A 15052-nucleotide genomic window follows, 5' to 3' on the forward strand; every position below is an offset into this window, starting at 1 on the left:
TTGCCTTGCAGTGAAAGAATCCAAAAAATGAGCAAAGCCCTAGCGTTAGACCAGACAGTGCTTATCACAAGTGACTGGTTAAATGGCAAACACCATGTATCTCAGCAGTGTACGTACATGCAAGGTGTGAGAGAGAGGAGAGACCAGGCAACACCAACAGCAGGAAGGCTTGAGGCAACCTAGTTCTACTGTTACTACCTTCAGAAGCTTGTAACCCAGTGTTTATACTCTGTTTTTATCATCTGCTACCATTCACCTGCTTGTCCTGATCAGCCGAGCAGCTACATCAGTTTAGAAGATTGGAAAGCCAAGGAAATCAGTTGGCCACGGAAGCCTGCAGTAAGCAGCTTACCCAACCTGTACACAAGTGAACTACCTTCCCAAGCACATTGCCAAAGGGACACCCCCCCCCCCCAACTTCATAAATACAATTTCAACGTTTGGAAAGGTGCCAGGAGTAAAATGTTTGTTTACTGCAGGCAGGAAGAGCTACCTATGATTCAGACATTAGGAAGTGGCAGGAAGGACTAAATTATGCAATTTAAAAGTAGGAAAATAAACACAAAATAGTTGCAATGAGAGGAAGAAGGAGGAGGAAAGGACATGAGAGACAGAAGTTTTGGATCTTCTCTCTCACTTGTGCAGGGCTGAAGCGATCATCACAGCAGGAGGCCCCCGTAGGATTTCTTCACCTTTTAACCCTCATCCTAGAGCCCCTGGCCAGGGACTTTCCTCCTTAGCACTGAGTAAGAAACATCTGTCCAGCTCAGTCTCCCAGTTGGAAAGGACAGATCATGGTCTCCCTTATTCCCTATTTTGTTTAAGCAGACAGCAATTTCAGAGAGGAGCACTCCATCTGCCCTCCCTTTAAACAACAGCTACCAGAAGCAAAGGATCCAAAGGCGGACAGAAAGGCGGCTCATTTTCCAGCCAGCTAAGGGAGGTAGGAACATACTTCAGCTCTGTCGGATGCTGGCTGCAGAGACTGATAGGAAAACCTCTTCCCGTAAGCAGAAAGCAGGAGAAGCACCCCAATGGGAATAGTGCTGCCTTCCCAGCAGTTGTTGGAAGCAATCGAGCATCTCAGCAGTGTTGCTTATGACTTTGCACCTCCCCTCCAGTTTGTTAGATCGACTCTCAGCAGTACATATCTAGCAGAAGTTCTAAGTTTGTTAAATTGCAGTAATAGTCTGCATAATTAACGTGCCCATTCCAAAGCTAAAACAGCTAACAAGGAGATTTGAGTCACAGTCAGTTATGGCTGCGCTGTAAGAAAACGCCACCAAAGAACACTATCAAATTTATGTAATGATGGTGCCTCCCTTATATAATCAGTAAAGATCTTCCTGCCGCTCTCTTTATAAATCAGACAATAAATTCCTGCTCTCTTGTTTTTCTGTTTGTTTTTTTTTGGGTTGGGGTTTTTTTTTCCCCTGGAGCTGCAGAGATTCACAGATAAACAGGGCCATCAGGTCAAGGAAAAATGCAAAGGAGTGTGAATTAACTTAGCACTGAAGTACACACCACAGCAGAAAACTCTGTAGTTACTTGTCCTGGGACAAAATTACCCAGGGATGAAACCGGGGTTAAGTTTCCCAGTTTACACTAATGAGTCATTTGAATGCTACTCTTCACTTTTTATCTTCACCCCCCCACCCCATTTCTCCCTTCCCCTCCCCAAAACTCCAGAAAGGAAAAAATCAGGTTTTATCTCAGTAATGACTGACTCCTGAGTGCACGTAAGTGTGTTCTGTCTGCCGATAGACCTTTAGTAGTGAAGATTAACTTAAGTTGTTTTTCATAGTGCTGACAAGCTTATGCAATTTAACTTCATTTGTGCACACAGACAACTGTATTACATAGGTCATAACTAAGAGCGTGACACGACGTCAGCTTTGAGCTTTAAGGGCATTATTTCACACTGAGTAACAAGTCATTAGACTGCAAAACTTATCCACATAGCATGACGCAAATAATTTCAGCAATAATTGTGTAGAAACAGTAAATGGGAATGCATTAGAACATGCAAGATTCAGGAAGATACACTTACTGTTATACCTTATACCTACTCTTGCACTTCTTAAAGTTATCTCCCTTAGCAACAGGAAAGGATTTCGTAAACAAAAAGTTTATCTAATGCCACCACGAGAACATCACGCAGTGTAACATGTAATTGAAAGAAACATTTCTTTAATGAAGAGCACCACAAGAAATGATGGAATTATATAACAAGTGATATATTCAAAAGGGGTAAGTTTTTGTCAGTTTGTGGCTTAAATCTCAAATCAAGTTCATATAGATCACTACTTTCTAGGAAAGCAGAACTGCCAGATGGAATCACGCCCATAGCCTACCTCTGACACTTCCAGCATGTCAGCAGAACTAGGAAAAGACTGGATCGCACAGGTGAATCAAAGGAACTGGTTACAACACAACATTTTAGAAGTCTCCTCTTGTCACACCCCAGACCTCCAAGCGCTCACGCTTACAGCTGGGGCTTCTCTCCAAGTCCCCTGGAATCTCCTGCATTCCCACTGTGGACACCACGTGGCAGAGCACTCCACTGCCTCATCTGTCCTGGGAAGTGCCAAGCCTCTTCTGTTTCAAACTGCACTCCATACCCTCCCCTCTCCCCCCCTCTTAGTTTTTTTTAAATTAAACCATGCAAGGACAAATTGCCAATTCACCTCAAGACCATGCATTACTTTGACATCCTCTCTCTTAGTTGTTTCTTGATAAAAAGAACACAATACTAATCCTTACAATAACCACTAGGAGCATCAGATAAATTATTCCCACTGTCTCCTTCCTAATATGCTCCTTACTTTTCAGTGTTTGCTGGGAAGGGGCAGACTTGCTGTCAGTATTTCACCGTATTCTTAAGGATCACAAATACTTACATGCTTTTTTTTTTAATCATAACTGTTTGCTAGATTCTGTATATGGACTGTGGAGTTCATCAAGATTAACGATTGCTCACATGCTCTACACCAATTGGTTTCAAAAAGCAGTCCTTCCAAAGTATCAATCCTCCCCTGCACCATCCCAAAACCAGGCGCAGCTTCTCTACTACATCTGATCCTGCTTAAGAATCTGCATGGAAACACAAACGTCAGAAAACTGTAAAAGAAACATGCATTAAGTGTGAATGGGAACATTTGTCTAGCACACTATGTGACTCAGTGCTGTTATTCTTCATACAAAGGGAAAATGCCAAACTGACACACTATTTTCAGAATTGCTTCTTTTTTATAAACGGGTATCATTCCATTTTGAAATATAAAATCCATTTTTCATCTGATATCATGTGTGTATTCACCCTTTTAATAACTCTCCCAAATGGACTGTAATTCTTGTGTGTTGATTGCATCAAAGGTCTATTTGAAGGCAGGGGTATTAACTGTTTGAATAGCTTCCTGTATTCTTATTCCATACCACAAATCTAATCCTATGAACTCCTACTGTCAGCAATAAACACCTACAGAAGGTTTATTTTGTTTTAAATCCCAAGCCCCAGACAACATAGAAAAATAAACCAAAGTCTCTCTATTTTTGTGTTGTTTTGCTTTTTTTCCCTTTTCTTCTGAGGCAGAAATACTGAAGAGCCTGGCGGTAGTTGTAACCCCAGAGGGAGGAACATGCTGGCCTGCACCACTGAAACCCATCGCATTCCTCCTGGGGTGGAGACGGGCTTACCCCGGAGGAAGGCAGGCAGCAGATCTGCCATCACCCTGCCCCAAGGCTGGCTGTGCTGGAAAGTGGGTGGGGAAGCAGATTTAGTTTGTGACAGCCACTATCTCCACTGCCACGAAGGGTTTATCTGGCGTTGTTTTCACTTATAAAGCAGCAGGACAACCCACACGTGACCAGCTAGCCGGCTGGAAAACTCTTGTGTGGGAAACAGGCAAAGAGACCAGGTTTCTTTTCTCCTGCTAGACAAGGTCATCCCAATACCCTGCCGCCATCCCCAGCCACCGGGTACAGCCGCAGGCCTTGCCTGCACATAGCCCCACATCAAGATTCCTCATTTGAGCTAGCCAGCATGTGGCGGAAGACAAAGATTGCCTCCTTTTTAAGAGCAGAGAAGGCAAAGCTTTCTTCTGGCTTCCTAGAAATTCTCAGAGAAAAGAACAAGCACAGCTCCTGAAAAAGCATCGGTTTTTTAAAAATCACTCCACCAATAAATCGCTGTACAAAATAAGAACGAGCAAAGCCTTTTCATTTAATTCAGTTCTTGATGTGGGGCCTAAACTCAGCTGTTCAGAAGCGACAAGCTGGTATACTAGCTTGGCACAGTCTCCTAGCAGAAGTATCACCTCTTTTTCATGGTATGTTTTACACAGAATTGTTTGTATAATTATGTACAGATATTATGTATACACAAGCCATATGGACATAATCGCCTGACTTTTTTTTAAATTACATGTTGTTATACCACCAGTTCCAAGAGAGACAACTGTCATGCTGTCATTTACCCCAAATAACTGCCATTTACCTGAAAAAAAAGAAAGGAAGAAAAATGTGTCACCGTAACCTCAGGGAGTTTAATCCTAAAGTTGTAACTTTGGTGCATAAAATGCAATTAAATATATTCCTTCTCCTCAGCTTAAAAAAAAAAAAATGGTTAGAGAGTTCAACAGTTAATTCAGTCTCTTTCATTTCATGGAAAGTTACCTTATAAACATTTCTCTACTGGATACTGTTAAGGAGACAGTCAGGTAGTACATAACCTAAGATTATTTTTTACAACTAAAAGTGGTGTGGCATGTTCCAAAAAGCCTCAAAAGTTTTGGCCTCAAAAGACCAAACACAAGCACAAAAAACAGACTATGTAACTTTTATTAGAAGCCTTTTTTTTTTTTAAAAAAAAGGCTCAAAAATACAACTAGCATATTGCACTGAGCAATATTTACAAAGCTAACACTATTTGTACAACTATGAACACTTTTCCTAAAATAAACAAGCCAGAGAATTCATAAAAGAGGAACCGCAATGGCCTAACCAGGAATTGATAAAGTGGGAATTAAAAATAAACAATACTTTATTTTCGGTCTGGAGATGACAGAATCCCACCCCCCCAAAAAAGAAAAATGTAGCACTGCCTTAGAAATACTTGTTTGTACATATGAGGAGCTGAATTCACATTACAGTCCCTAAAACAACAGCAAATTACATTGGACTAATAATATTCACCTGTACACGACACATACCTGCCTTGACAAGATTATCCCTTTCTGTCTGATCTTTCTGCCTGCCTTGCTCAAGTAATTTGCATGACATAAGATCTGTCCCTCCTAATGAAATACTGCAATTAAATTGCAACAGTTGTAATTGTTTCTATCGGCAATAAAATGATTAGTCATTGAAGCACAGAAAATTTTAAGGTCATTTTGAAAAAGTCTCAATAAGTCTGTTACTGCAACACCAAAAAAGAAGTTGGGATGAAAAAATAAGGAGGCGTATCTTTGCTTTATGTTTATTTGCTCTACATCGAAACAAAAGTTGCACCTCATCAGTTGTACTCCCCTTCTTGATTTAAGAGAATATTTCACCCAACATAGTTTGGTGACATCTATTTTTAGACTAGAAAAAGGTGATAGCAAGACTAAAGAAGTATGAGATACCCAAGCCAGAGCCATCTACAATACACAAAATTACTCTCTCCCTTAAAATTACTATGTTTTGAATCACTGATGTTCCTTTTACTTTTTGCCAAGACTTTTGTCAAAGCCATGAGCCAAATTTAATGGGAAATGTGTTCTAAATGTCCATAAGAAATTACATTTTATTCTCATCTGATCTAAAAGTCATGTCAAAAAAAGACAAAAGAAATCCATGCTTCAGAAGTGTCCAAACCATCATTCCAAGATTTTTAAAATTCAAAGAGAGAGAAAAGGACACTGGAAACAGTTTTATGTCTGTCACTTTCCTCTTTCTAAACAAGGGACTGTTGAATACCAAAAAACATGAATGAAAATGGAAGGATTATCTCTCATCTGAAAGTGTGGCCTGGTCAACCTCCAGAATTGATGCTCATTTTGACAGTCAAGTCCTATAATTTTTTTTTTTTTTTTTTTTAAGCTAAACTGTCCAAGAAAAACATCCTTTTCTCAATATATCCAATTCACATTTATTTCACTCAGCTGCTTTGGACTTACAATTGTCTAAGAGGCATGCAAAACAAGGTCATCGGCATATAACTGGAAGTTAAATTCATGGTATTTCATTATTTCCTCTGGTTAGTACGTATGTTGCTTATACTGAATGTTCAATGCTGCAAGACTTTGTGCATACATGGAGGAGCAGCTACTATGCAGCATCAGGAAAGTGGGAGACATTCATTTGTTTTTCCACTTCCTCCCCCCGCTCCCTGTTAGCTCTTCATTGAATTGTAATCCCCTATGATTACCTGCACCAAATCTTATTAACACACCCACCAAAAGACAGAAGCATAGTGGAAGGGTACCGATAAGCTGCTATACATCCAACTGAGAACGATCTTCAACATCACAGAAAATCAGAATTTGACTATTTCCTCATCTCTCAGCTATTCTGGTCCCAAGTTAAGGGTTACTATTTAACAGCTGTTAAGAAAGATTGTTCACATCAAGAAACATCTTTAGAATATCTGGCTTATTTCATATGTCCAGCAGTTCATATGCACTTCAAGAGGAGCGGCACAATCAATTTCTGTTACTTGAGTCTCCGACTTTCCTATCTACACCAAGAAAAGAAGCATTCAAGCAGTTCAGGTCCTGTCTGACCATCCAAGCTCAGAAACATTTAAATTAACAGGTTAACAGTGTACATCAGTGTGGTATACTACATGAAAGTTAGAATAACTAGTGGAAGAGACTTGACTTACTTAGTACATGTATAGTAGACTTCTTAATGGTTTTATATACTGTTGCCTGCTCTTACCCTCTGAAACCATCCACTGGTAATTAATTCAGAGCGTACACCATAGGTCAAGCACTGACAGTGCTGTAGCTTTGGCAGCAAAGTCAACACCAGCTGCTAATGTCCTGTCAAAGATGATAAATACTTGTACAATGAGTTCCATGCTCCTCAAGTGAGACTTACACCCAAACAGCAAGCTTAGGAGGTAGGTATACCCCCGAAGTCATACCCGAGATCTTTTCAGTACCTTCAGTCGGCACACAAAACAATGCAACTTCCTTCTATAATCAACAAAAGCATTATGTTTAGTCATGCTTTCAAATTCAAGGTTTAGGGTTTACCAACTCATGTTTAAAAATATCAACAGTCAAAATACTGGTTCCTGCACAGTGCACAGCAGAAGGGAAGGGACAGACTTCCTTCCAGAAGGAAAAGTTTCTGCACGAACACTGACTCCCGCGAGGTCTTCAGCAACTCCTGGAGGAGCACAAGCACGATCAAGTTCAGAAAGTTAAGATGTTACTTGATTACATTCATCTGTCTTGAGTTAACTTGACCCAGCTCTACAGGGACAGCACTGAATGATGTCAAACAAGCTCATCTTGGTTTTTTTTCTGTAAACCAACTGGTTTCTTAAATTTGCTCACTATGCTCATGCAAGATCACAAAAAAAAGCTTTAACGCAAACAGGTGCCTTCTAGAAAAAGAGCTTTTGTCAGGCACTGCAGCTTTTACCAGATTACAACTATTCTGCTGAATAAAACATTTCTTAACACCATTACGTATCTTTGCACATTTAAGTATTACTCAAGACAGAAGAAACACCTATGTGATTAGTGCCAAAGAGCAACTGCCAAACAAAACCACAGTAAAATATTCCACTTCCATTACTTTTGTACCTATACCGTCTTAGCCTATAGTTCAAACATCAATAACTAGCTTAATAGTCTGGCACTTTTTTAGTCACCGTCTACAACTGAGAACATTAGAATAAGTAAGAGGATGCTATATGTAGCCTTGTCTGAATTATATCAGTGCTCTTTATGTCCTGGGGAGATCAAGCCTATTTCTCATTTTTAAACTTTTTTTTTTTAAATAATTAAATGCATAACCAATAGGAACAGTCAAATAACCAAAGGATTTTTAGTAACAATTACATCAAGATGAAGGTTTCCTAATTTACTTTCAAAGTCATCTCATGAACTCTCATAACTACAGGGAAGCCTATCAGATACAGAAAAATCTGAACCAACTTACCCAAAAAAGTGTTTTCTCCTTTCCCAATATAGTTCATGTGAGATGTTTTTGATGAAGTTTTACCTTTTATCAAATAAAATGTATTTCAGCTGAAGTGGGACATGTTAGAATACTGAGAATTATTACATTGCATCAGTAGACTTTCTACAAACCAGTTCCATAAGCCAACCATCAATGCTAAAATCCTGATTTTAAGCACAGCCAGTTGTCATACTGAGCCCTAGCCACCACCCAGACGAAAGCGTAGTAGCGCTAGGAGAGAATTTGGAAGACTTATTCCCATTCCCTCAAGCTTTTCTCCCTTGCTTTATCAAGGACAGCTGTGTTTAAATATCTGGTGGTTTCTTAGCATAATGGCAGTAAAAAATCCTCTATGCTGCTACCACAAAGAATCAGCTATTTTAACTGGCACGTGCACAGCAGAACTGCAACGTAGCAGAAAGCCACGAAGCCAAGGTTTACTATCCCTTTTTAAAGGACAGATGGAGAGAAAGGGGCTTTCCAGCTACATCTTTAAAAATATGGAGACCAGAGCTGAAAAAGTACAGTAGCTTAAGGTGAGGGTGTAAACGTTTGCAAAGTTGAAGGCAACAGAACAAGTGAGGAGAGAAAATAATACAGAGGGTAGCAGAAGCTGTGAAATTTAGCAGTCCTCCATCCCTATGCACAAACGAGTTCGTTCATGTACTCGTGCAATCACTGCATAGGCTGCAGAGACCTGTGCAGGATTTAGCCCCAGCTCCCTTCCCCTTCTTCTCTGCTAAATCCACATCTGCATCTCGGACCCCCAGCCGACACCAAAAATTACTCATATTTTCCCCAGAGATCTGCTGCTGGAAACGACCAGTCTATTCCAGCAAACAAACCGTTCCGAATACCAGCTCCAGGGAACCAACACCAGGTGCCAACAGTTATCAGAAAGTTAATTCCGTACCAAAACCGCATGAACGAGACACGAAAATAGGACTCCTTTTAGGGGGGGAGAAGTCATCCATGGCATTAAGGTGTATATTCAAGGAAATCTGATTTTTCCACCTGTAGGACAGGGTTAGTTGGGGTTTTTTTTCTTTTTTTTAGCCTCAAAATGATTGTAAGCTAGCTTTAATACCACGTCCAACTGTTTCAAACTAAAAATTGAAGGCCCTGTGAAACATATATCTATGTACTGGCTTCAAAGTGCTCCTTTTCACCCTTCCTAAGAACTGAAACCATATTTAACTGCAATTTCAGACTTTTTATCTCCCTTCCCAGATGGTAACCTGGATTTGCCCCAACACTTGCATGCAAAAACTAATAGAGCGTGAAGTAACAATTTTCCATATATATATGTGACAAGTATGCGTTGCAGAAAAGCAGTTTCCTACTGAAATCACTTTCCCATCTTTTTCGTCTGGTGCAGCCTCTTGAAATCTCACCAGTATAAAATATGGCTTTAAAAAACACAGCTCTTCTGTGCCTTCGTCTAAGCATAGAATTACAGAGAGCATAAGCCAACACTTCAGTCAGTGCACTCAGTTAAAGTTCATCATCTTAAGTACGTCAACTTTATGTTTGCTTGAAGATGGTAATCATGATGTCAAGGTCACTTTCAGGTCTTTGAAGTGAGCGTGAACCTTCAGCCTACAACTGATCAGGCACTACAGACAAGCAGGAGGAATTTTACTTTAAGTCCTCCTTTAAACGGTACCTTTCTTTTATACAAGCAGAAAACAGTCTAAAACAACGTGCAAGATTTAAACTTACGACCTTATGGCCTACGGTGCATGCAGATGCTCAACCAAGTCATGCTCATACAAGCTTGCCGTACTATCACTCCGATACACTGCCTCCTCAAAAAGCAGATCCCCCCTTTCAAGTGAAAATTAAGGAATTACTTCTTTAGGATGGGGAACCACTTGACCAACGCTGCAGTCAGGGTTTTCCCCTCAAAGGTTCTGATGTTATTCCAGTATGGAAGCGGAGCTATAAATACACTGAAGGGCAGCTACGTGGAAAAAAAAGCTAGTGTATTTAGGGACTGATTTATGGTATCGATTTAGGAGGGCAACTCTTGCTTACAACTCTGTCCATGAACAGACAGCATAACCGTACGTGATTTAGAGCTTGAGCGGGAAATTTATTCAAACTTTGAAAACGTTAATACTGCTCTTAATTCCTACACATTGATAAAGCGGCATCCTGTGAATATGCACACATACAGAGGATCGGCCAAAAATATAGCCTGTGCCCAGTTCGGCAGGGAAGCACAGCCCTGCCATGACCCATCAGGATGTTCTCTTTGCAAGTCTGATCCCATGTCCTTCGCGTGAAAAGGAATTGTGGCATTGGGAACCACAGAATGGGCTATCCCAAGTACTATTTTTTTATTTAAAAAGAGTCTCATTTCACCAATTTCCTGGCATTTAAAAAGTTGACCGTAACAGCAACAGTTCTTTGAGAAGTGGTTGTTAATCGCTAACAGATGAAAATAACATGGTCACATTAAGACCCACATTCACAGATTCTCAAAACAAATCTGAAGGTTTAGCTGCTTCAAAAAAAAAAAAAAAAAACAACCCACCACCCCACCCCACCCCCAAAAAAAACCCCACTGACAACTGCAAAGGCCATTTCTATTTAAATACCACTTAAATGAAGATTAAAAAAAAAGAAAAGAAAAAAAAAAGAAAAGAAAAAAAAAAAAGAAGGCACAACATTTTGTACCAATTACACAGATGCCATGAAGCGACCCGGGTGCCAATGGGAAAGGGCTGAGCAGAGATGACTCCTGGCATCACCCATTCCCTCCTACGTGACTTGACAGCGTCCCCGCCAGCACCGAGGAGCCCCAGCGCACAGCAGCACCGCTGCTGCCCTGTCACGAAATCTGCCCTCTCAGCAAACGCGCTCCATTTTCCTGCGAACTCAATGTCAGCTCCGCTACAGCCCCTGCTAACATAGTTACTTCGGAGCAACAGCAGGCTGAACTGCAAGTAAGAAAAAGGCACTTTTCTTGCAACTCCCTCCTCCACCCCCCCCCTCTTCCCCGATGTAGAGGGCTCCAGTCCCAAGGGCAAAGGCCCCCCCCCCCGGCCCCAGCGGGGAGGGCTCCCGGGGCATCCCCGGCTCCCGCCGTCTCCGGGCCAACAGCTCCGGCCGCTCTCCCGCCAGGAGCGACTTTCGGCCCGCCGCACCGAGCGGAGTAACGGGGCGCCCCCCGCCCTCCCCCTCGATCAGGCACCAGCACCGGGACGGCAAGTGTTTACGTTTAAAAATACATATATACCGAGCCCGGATCCAAAGGGAAGACGGAAAAACTCCGCCCCCTCCCTCTCCCGACTCCCTCGGAAAAGCGATAAAAAGCAGGGCAGAAACATCTGACCGCTCGGCGCCCCTTTTTTAGGGGGAAGGGACAAAAAGGGGGAAAAAGAAAAAAAAGGGGGTGAGGGGAAGGAAAATAAAGGGCCGGGAAGCCCCGCGGGACGTACCGGGCAGCAGTCCCGGCCGAAATGGGCAGGCGGCTGGGAGGGCGGCTCGTCCGCGCCGCCGCCGCCGGGCCCGGCCGGGAGGGACCGCGCGGGGAGGCCGGGCCGGGCCGGGCCGGGCGGGAGGCGAGCGGGGAGCCCCGCCGGGAGAGAAGCGGGGAAGAGAGGGGGAGCGCGGACCGCGAGTGGGAGAGGGCACTCACGTAGCGTTTCAACTTCTTCTCCGGTGGGGACTTTCGGAGCCAGCCCGAGCAGACCACCTCCCCGCCGCTCATGGCTGGGCCGCCTGCCCGCCGGGGCAGCCCTTCTCCTCCTCCTCCGGCAGCAGCGGCGCCCGGGCCGAGCCGAGGGAGCCCCGAGACGCGGCGGCAGCACCGCGCCCGCTCCGGCCTCCGGGGCTGCGGGGCGAGGGGAGGGGAGGGACGGGGGAGCGGCGCGTGTGTGTCTGTCTCTCACGCACAACAAGCAGCCGGAGCGGAGCGGCGAGCGGGGCTGAGGCGGGAGGTTCCCCCCTTCCTCCTCCTCCTCCTCGCCGCCGCCGAGTCAGACGAACATCGGGAGAGACGACAGGGGCGGCCTCCGCCCCGCCGCAACTTCGGCTCCGGCGTCCCAGGGCAGGATCCAGCCGCCGCCCCGCGTCGGTGGCACCGCCCCCCGCGCCGCCGGGACCCTCCCGCCGGGGAAGGGCCGCGGGGGGCTTCGCTTCCCTTCCCTTCCCTTCCCCTCCCCTCGCCCCGCCGCCGGGCCGAGCTCAAGCGCCGGCCGCCGCGGCTGCCCGGGCTCGCTTCTTCCCCTTCTTCCTCCCCCTGCGCCCGGAGGAGGGGATCAGCCAGCGCTCCTGCCTCCTGCGCCTTCACCTCCGGGGGGAGGGGGGGCGGCCGCGGCTGGGTCTCGCCCCGAGGCCGGGGCCGGGGCCGGGGCCGGGTCCCCTCCCTCCCGGCGAGCGTGGGAGGGGTTTACCCTGGTATTCACGGCGTCGCGTGCCTCCCCCCAGCCCACTTTTCTCCACAGCGCCGGCCGCCGCGGCCAGCCGAGCGGCGGCACCTCCCCTCCCCTCCCCTCCCCGCACCTCCCCTCCCCTCCCCTCCCCTCCCCGCCTGCCCCCGCCCCCAGCGCCGGCCCCCGCGCCGCCCCGAGCGGAGGAGCCACGGCGCGGCGGCTCCCCCCGAAACTCCGCCGGAGCCTTTTCAAACAACAAGGGCCGGGAGGGAGAGGGGAGGGGACGGCTTCTCCCAGAGGGATCCTGGGAGCTGTAGTCGGCGGGCGGCGGCGGCCGGCGGGGACTGCGGCGGCGCGGCCGTCAGTGGGGCGCGGGGCGGGGAGGGGAGGGGACGGGCCCGCCGTTTGCCGGCAGAAGGGAAAGGGGGCGGGGGACGGACCCCGACCCGCCGCCCCAGACCGACCCGGCGTGGGGGGGGGTTCGGTTTGTTTTCGGTTCTGAAGGACGGGGCTGCGAAGCGGGTGGCGATTTGAATAACAAATGTTAAAATCGCGGCTGAAATGGTGATTCTTCGAAACCCACCGCAAAATCGTTCATTAGAGATGGGAAAACAAAAAACCGACCAAAACCAACCCCAAAAGCCCTATAAAAGCTGCATTAAAAACAACTCGGCACAAGTAAACGCCTCTCAGCGAGTCTGAAACTGCCTCAGCAAAAAAAGAAAAAAAAAAAATGTTAAAAAGTCGGTGTGTTAGGCGAAATGCCGGGTGCGGTCCTTCCCGGAGCCGGTCCCCGGGACCGGGGGGGGTGACGGCGATTCCCTGGCAAGAAGCTGCAATGAGGGGCCGGCCTGTGGCAGCCGGGATGGATTCATTGGGGTGGAAGCGTCGGAAGGATTTTAAATCTCCCCTGGAAAAACCAGCGCCCACCCGCGTGGGTGCACCCCCCGCTCCAGACCCCCACACGCACCCCGAGCCCCTCCACTCCATAGCACCGTTCCCTACCGAAAACCCGCCAACCCCACCCCCCCCCCCAAATTAAAAAATAATTATCAAGTTTCGACTGCCCGTGCCCGCTTATCGATCTGCGGCGTTTCCGATATCATTATTTTCAAGTGTCGCGTCGGTGGGCTGCCAGGCTGGCCCCAGCTGCGCTTCCCTGGGAAAGAGCCGCAGCCCCCGCTGCCGGGGCGGCAGCGGGGCGGCCCCCGAGCGGGCCCCGCCGGCGGCGGTGGCACCTCCCGGGGGCGAGGCGGGCGCCGCCTCGGCTCCCGCTGCCAGGAGGCGGCGGGGATGGCCCTCAGCCGGCACACCGCCGCTGGCACCCGGGGCGTAGGCAGCGGCCGACGCCTGTTCTCCGCCCCCCCTTTCCCTCCTGGCTGAGGGCCGGGCGGTGAGCCCCTCCGGGCAGGGCTTTCTGGTCTGTCTAGCACAGACAAATACCCCCCAAAAGAACAACGACAAGAAAAAAGAGTGAGTCTTAAACACTATTCAATTAAAAGGGAAAGACCAAACTCATTCAACATCTCCGCTGTTGGTGCTGTCTCTTCCACTCTGCCAGAAAAGATCTCCAAACATATATATATATATTTTATTTTTTTTTTTTTTTTACAGATTACTTAACTGCAGGCTTCTGGCATGGGACCGCTGCGGTGGTTGGTAGCACCGGTGCTCTTCCACTGCAGAGAAATAGTCCCCCTAGTGTGCCGTTGTTGAAGGGAGCGCTGCGATGCTGCGATTCATCAAGGTATATTGCATTAAAAAGTTCCAAAGCGGCGGTTGTAGCGTTTTAACGGGAGCATTTACAGAAATAACAGGAAAAATAAAGGTGAAAGCTTAGACACATTAGAATCAGTGCATCAATCTCACCATAAATCTTTTCACAGTAATTTCCATTAATTCCTGAAGCATTACGACAGGTAAAGCACTATTAAGCACTAAAAGAAAGATCATCAAAGAACAAGATATTTTGCCAAAAACATTTGAAAAAAGAAAACCGGTGAATGTTGGCCTTTATCAATGTTAAAAGTGCACGAATCCTAGCATCCAAACCATCCTCACATACATACCTGCACATCATAATTTCAGCTGCCTCGGTGGGGCTGTTGGAAAGAGTAGAAAAGCGATTTGATGTGTGCAGTTGGTAAGCACGGACTCAAACGGTACTGTTAGGTTTAGACTTCAAGCTGGGTTTCAGTATAGCTCTTCTGTTTAAACCACTAATGCCGTTGTTTAAGAGTCTCAACATTTGAGATTATCCAAGTGTCAGATAAGACCAGAAAATTTTCCAGTTTCCTTTAGAAGAGACAATTTAGTATCGTCAGAACAAGAACATGTAGAATCAGCGTGAACTTACTAAAAATGCCATTGGCACTGGGGTGTTGTAGCATGGTCCAATGGTTCATTTAAATCCCATTAATTAACCCGTGTCTTGAGGGCTAATCAAAGAAAGCCAGAGTCTTTTGGCTTAAGCAGATTCTATGGAGGCACCA

The 15052-nt window shown here is 46.1% G+C and overlaps 1 protein-coding gene and 1 long non-coding RNA gene across 7 annotated transcripts in view; one reads left to right on the forward strand and one right to left on the reverse strand.

The window, feature by feature from the left end:
• GAB1 (GRB2 associated binding protein 1) overlaps positions 1–12537 on the reverse strand; it is a 102750-nt gene extending 90213 nt beyond the window's left edge. For all 6 annotated transcript variants that reach the window (XM_076337139.1, XM_076337136.1, XM_076337138.1 and 3 more), the window contains exon 1: positions 11825–12537. In XM_076337139.1, coding sequence (XP_076193254.1) covers positions 11825–11896 — 72 coding nt within the window. In that variant the 5' untranslated portion in view covers positions 11897–12537. The remainder of the gene's footprint in view (positions 1–11824) is intronic.
• On the forward strand, positions 10962–14403 carry LOC143159779 (uncharacterized). Its single transcript, XR_012995224.1, has 2 exons — positions 10962–11129; positions 14175–14403. It is a non-coding gene; the product is annotated as an uncharacterized LOC143159779 (long non-coding RNA).
• The last annotated feature ends 649 nt before the right edge of the window (positions 14404–15052 follow it).

Source organism: Aptenodytes patagonicus, chromosome 4 (assembly GCF_965638725.1).
Source record: "Aptenodytes patagonicus chromosome 4, bAptPat1.pri.cur, whole genome shotgun sequence".
Lineage (NCBI taxonomy): Eukaryota > Metazoa > Chordata > Aves > Sphenisciformes > Spheniscidae > Aptenodytes > Aptenodytes patagonicus.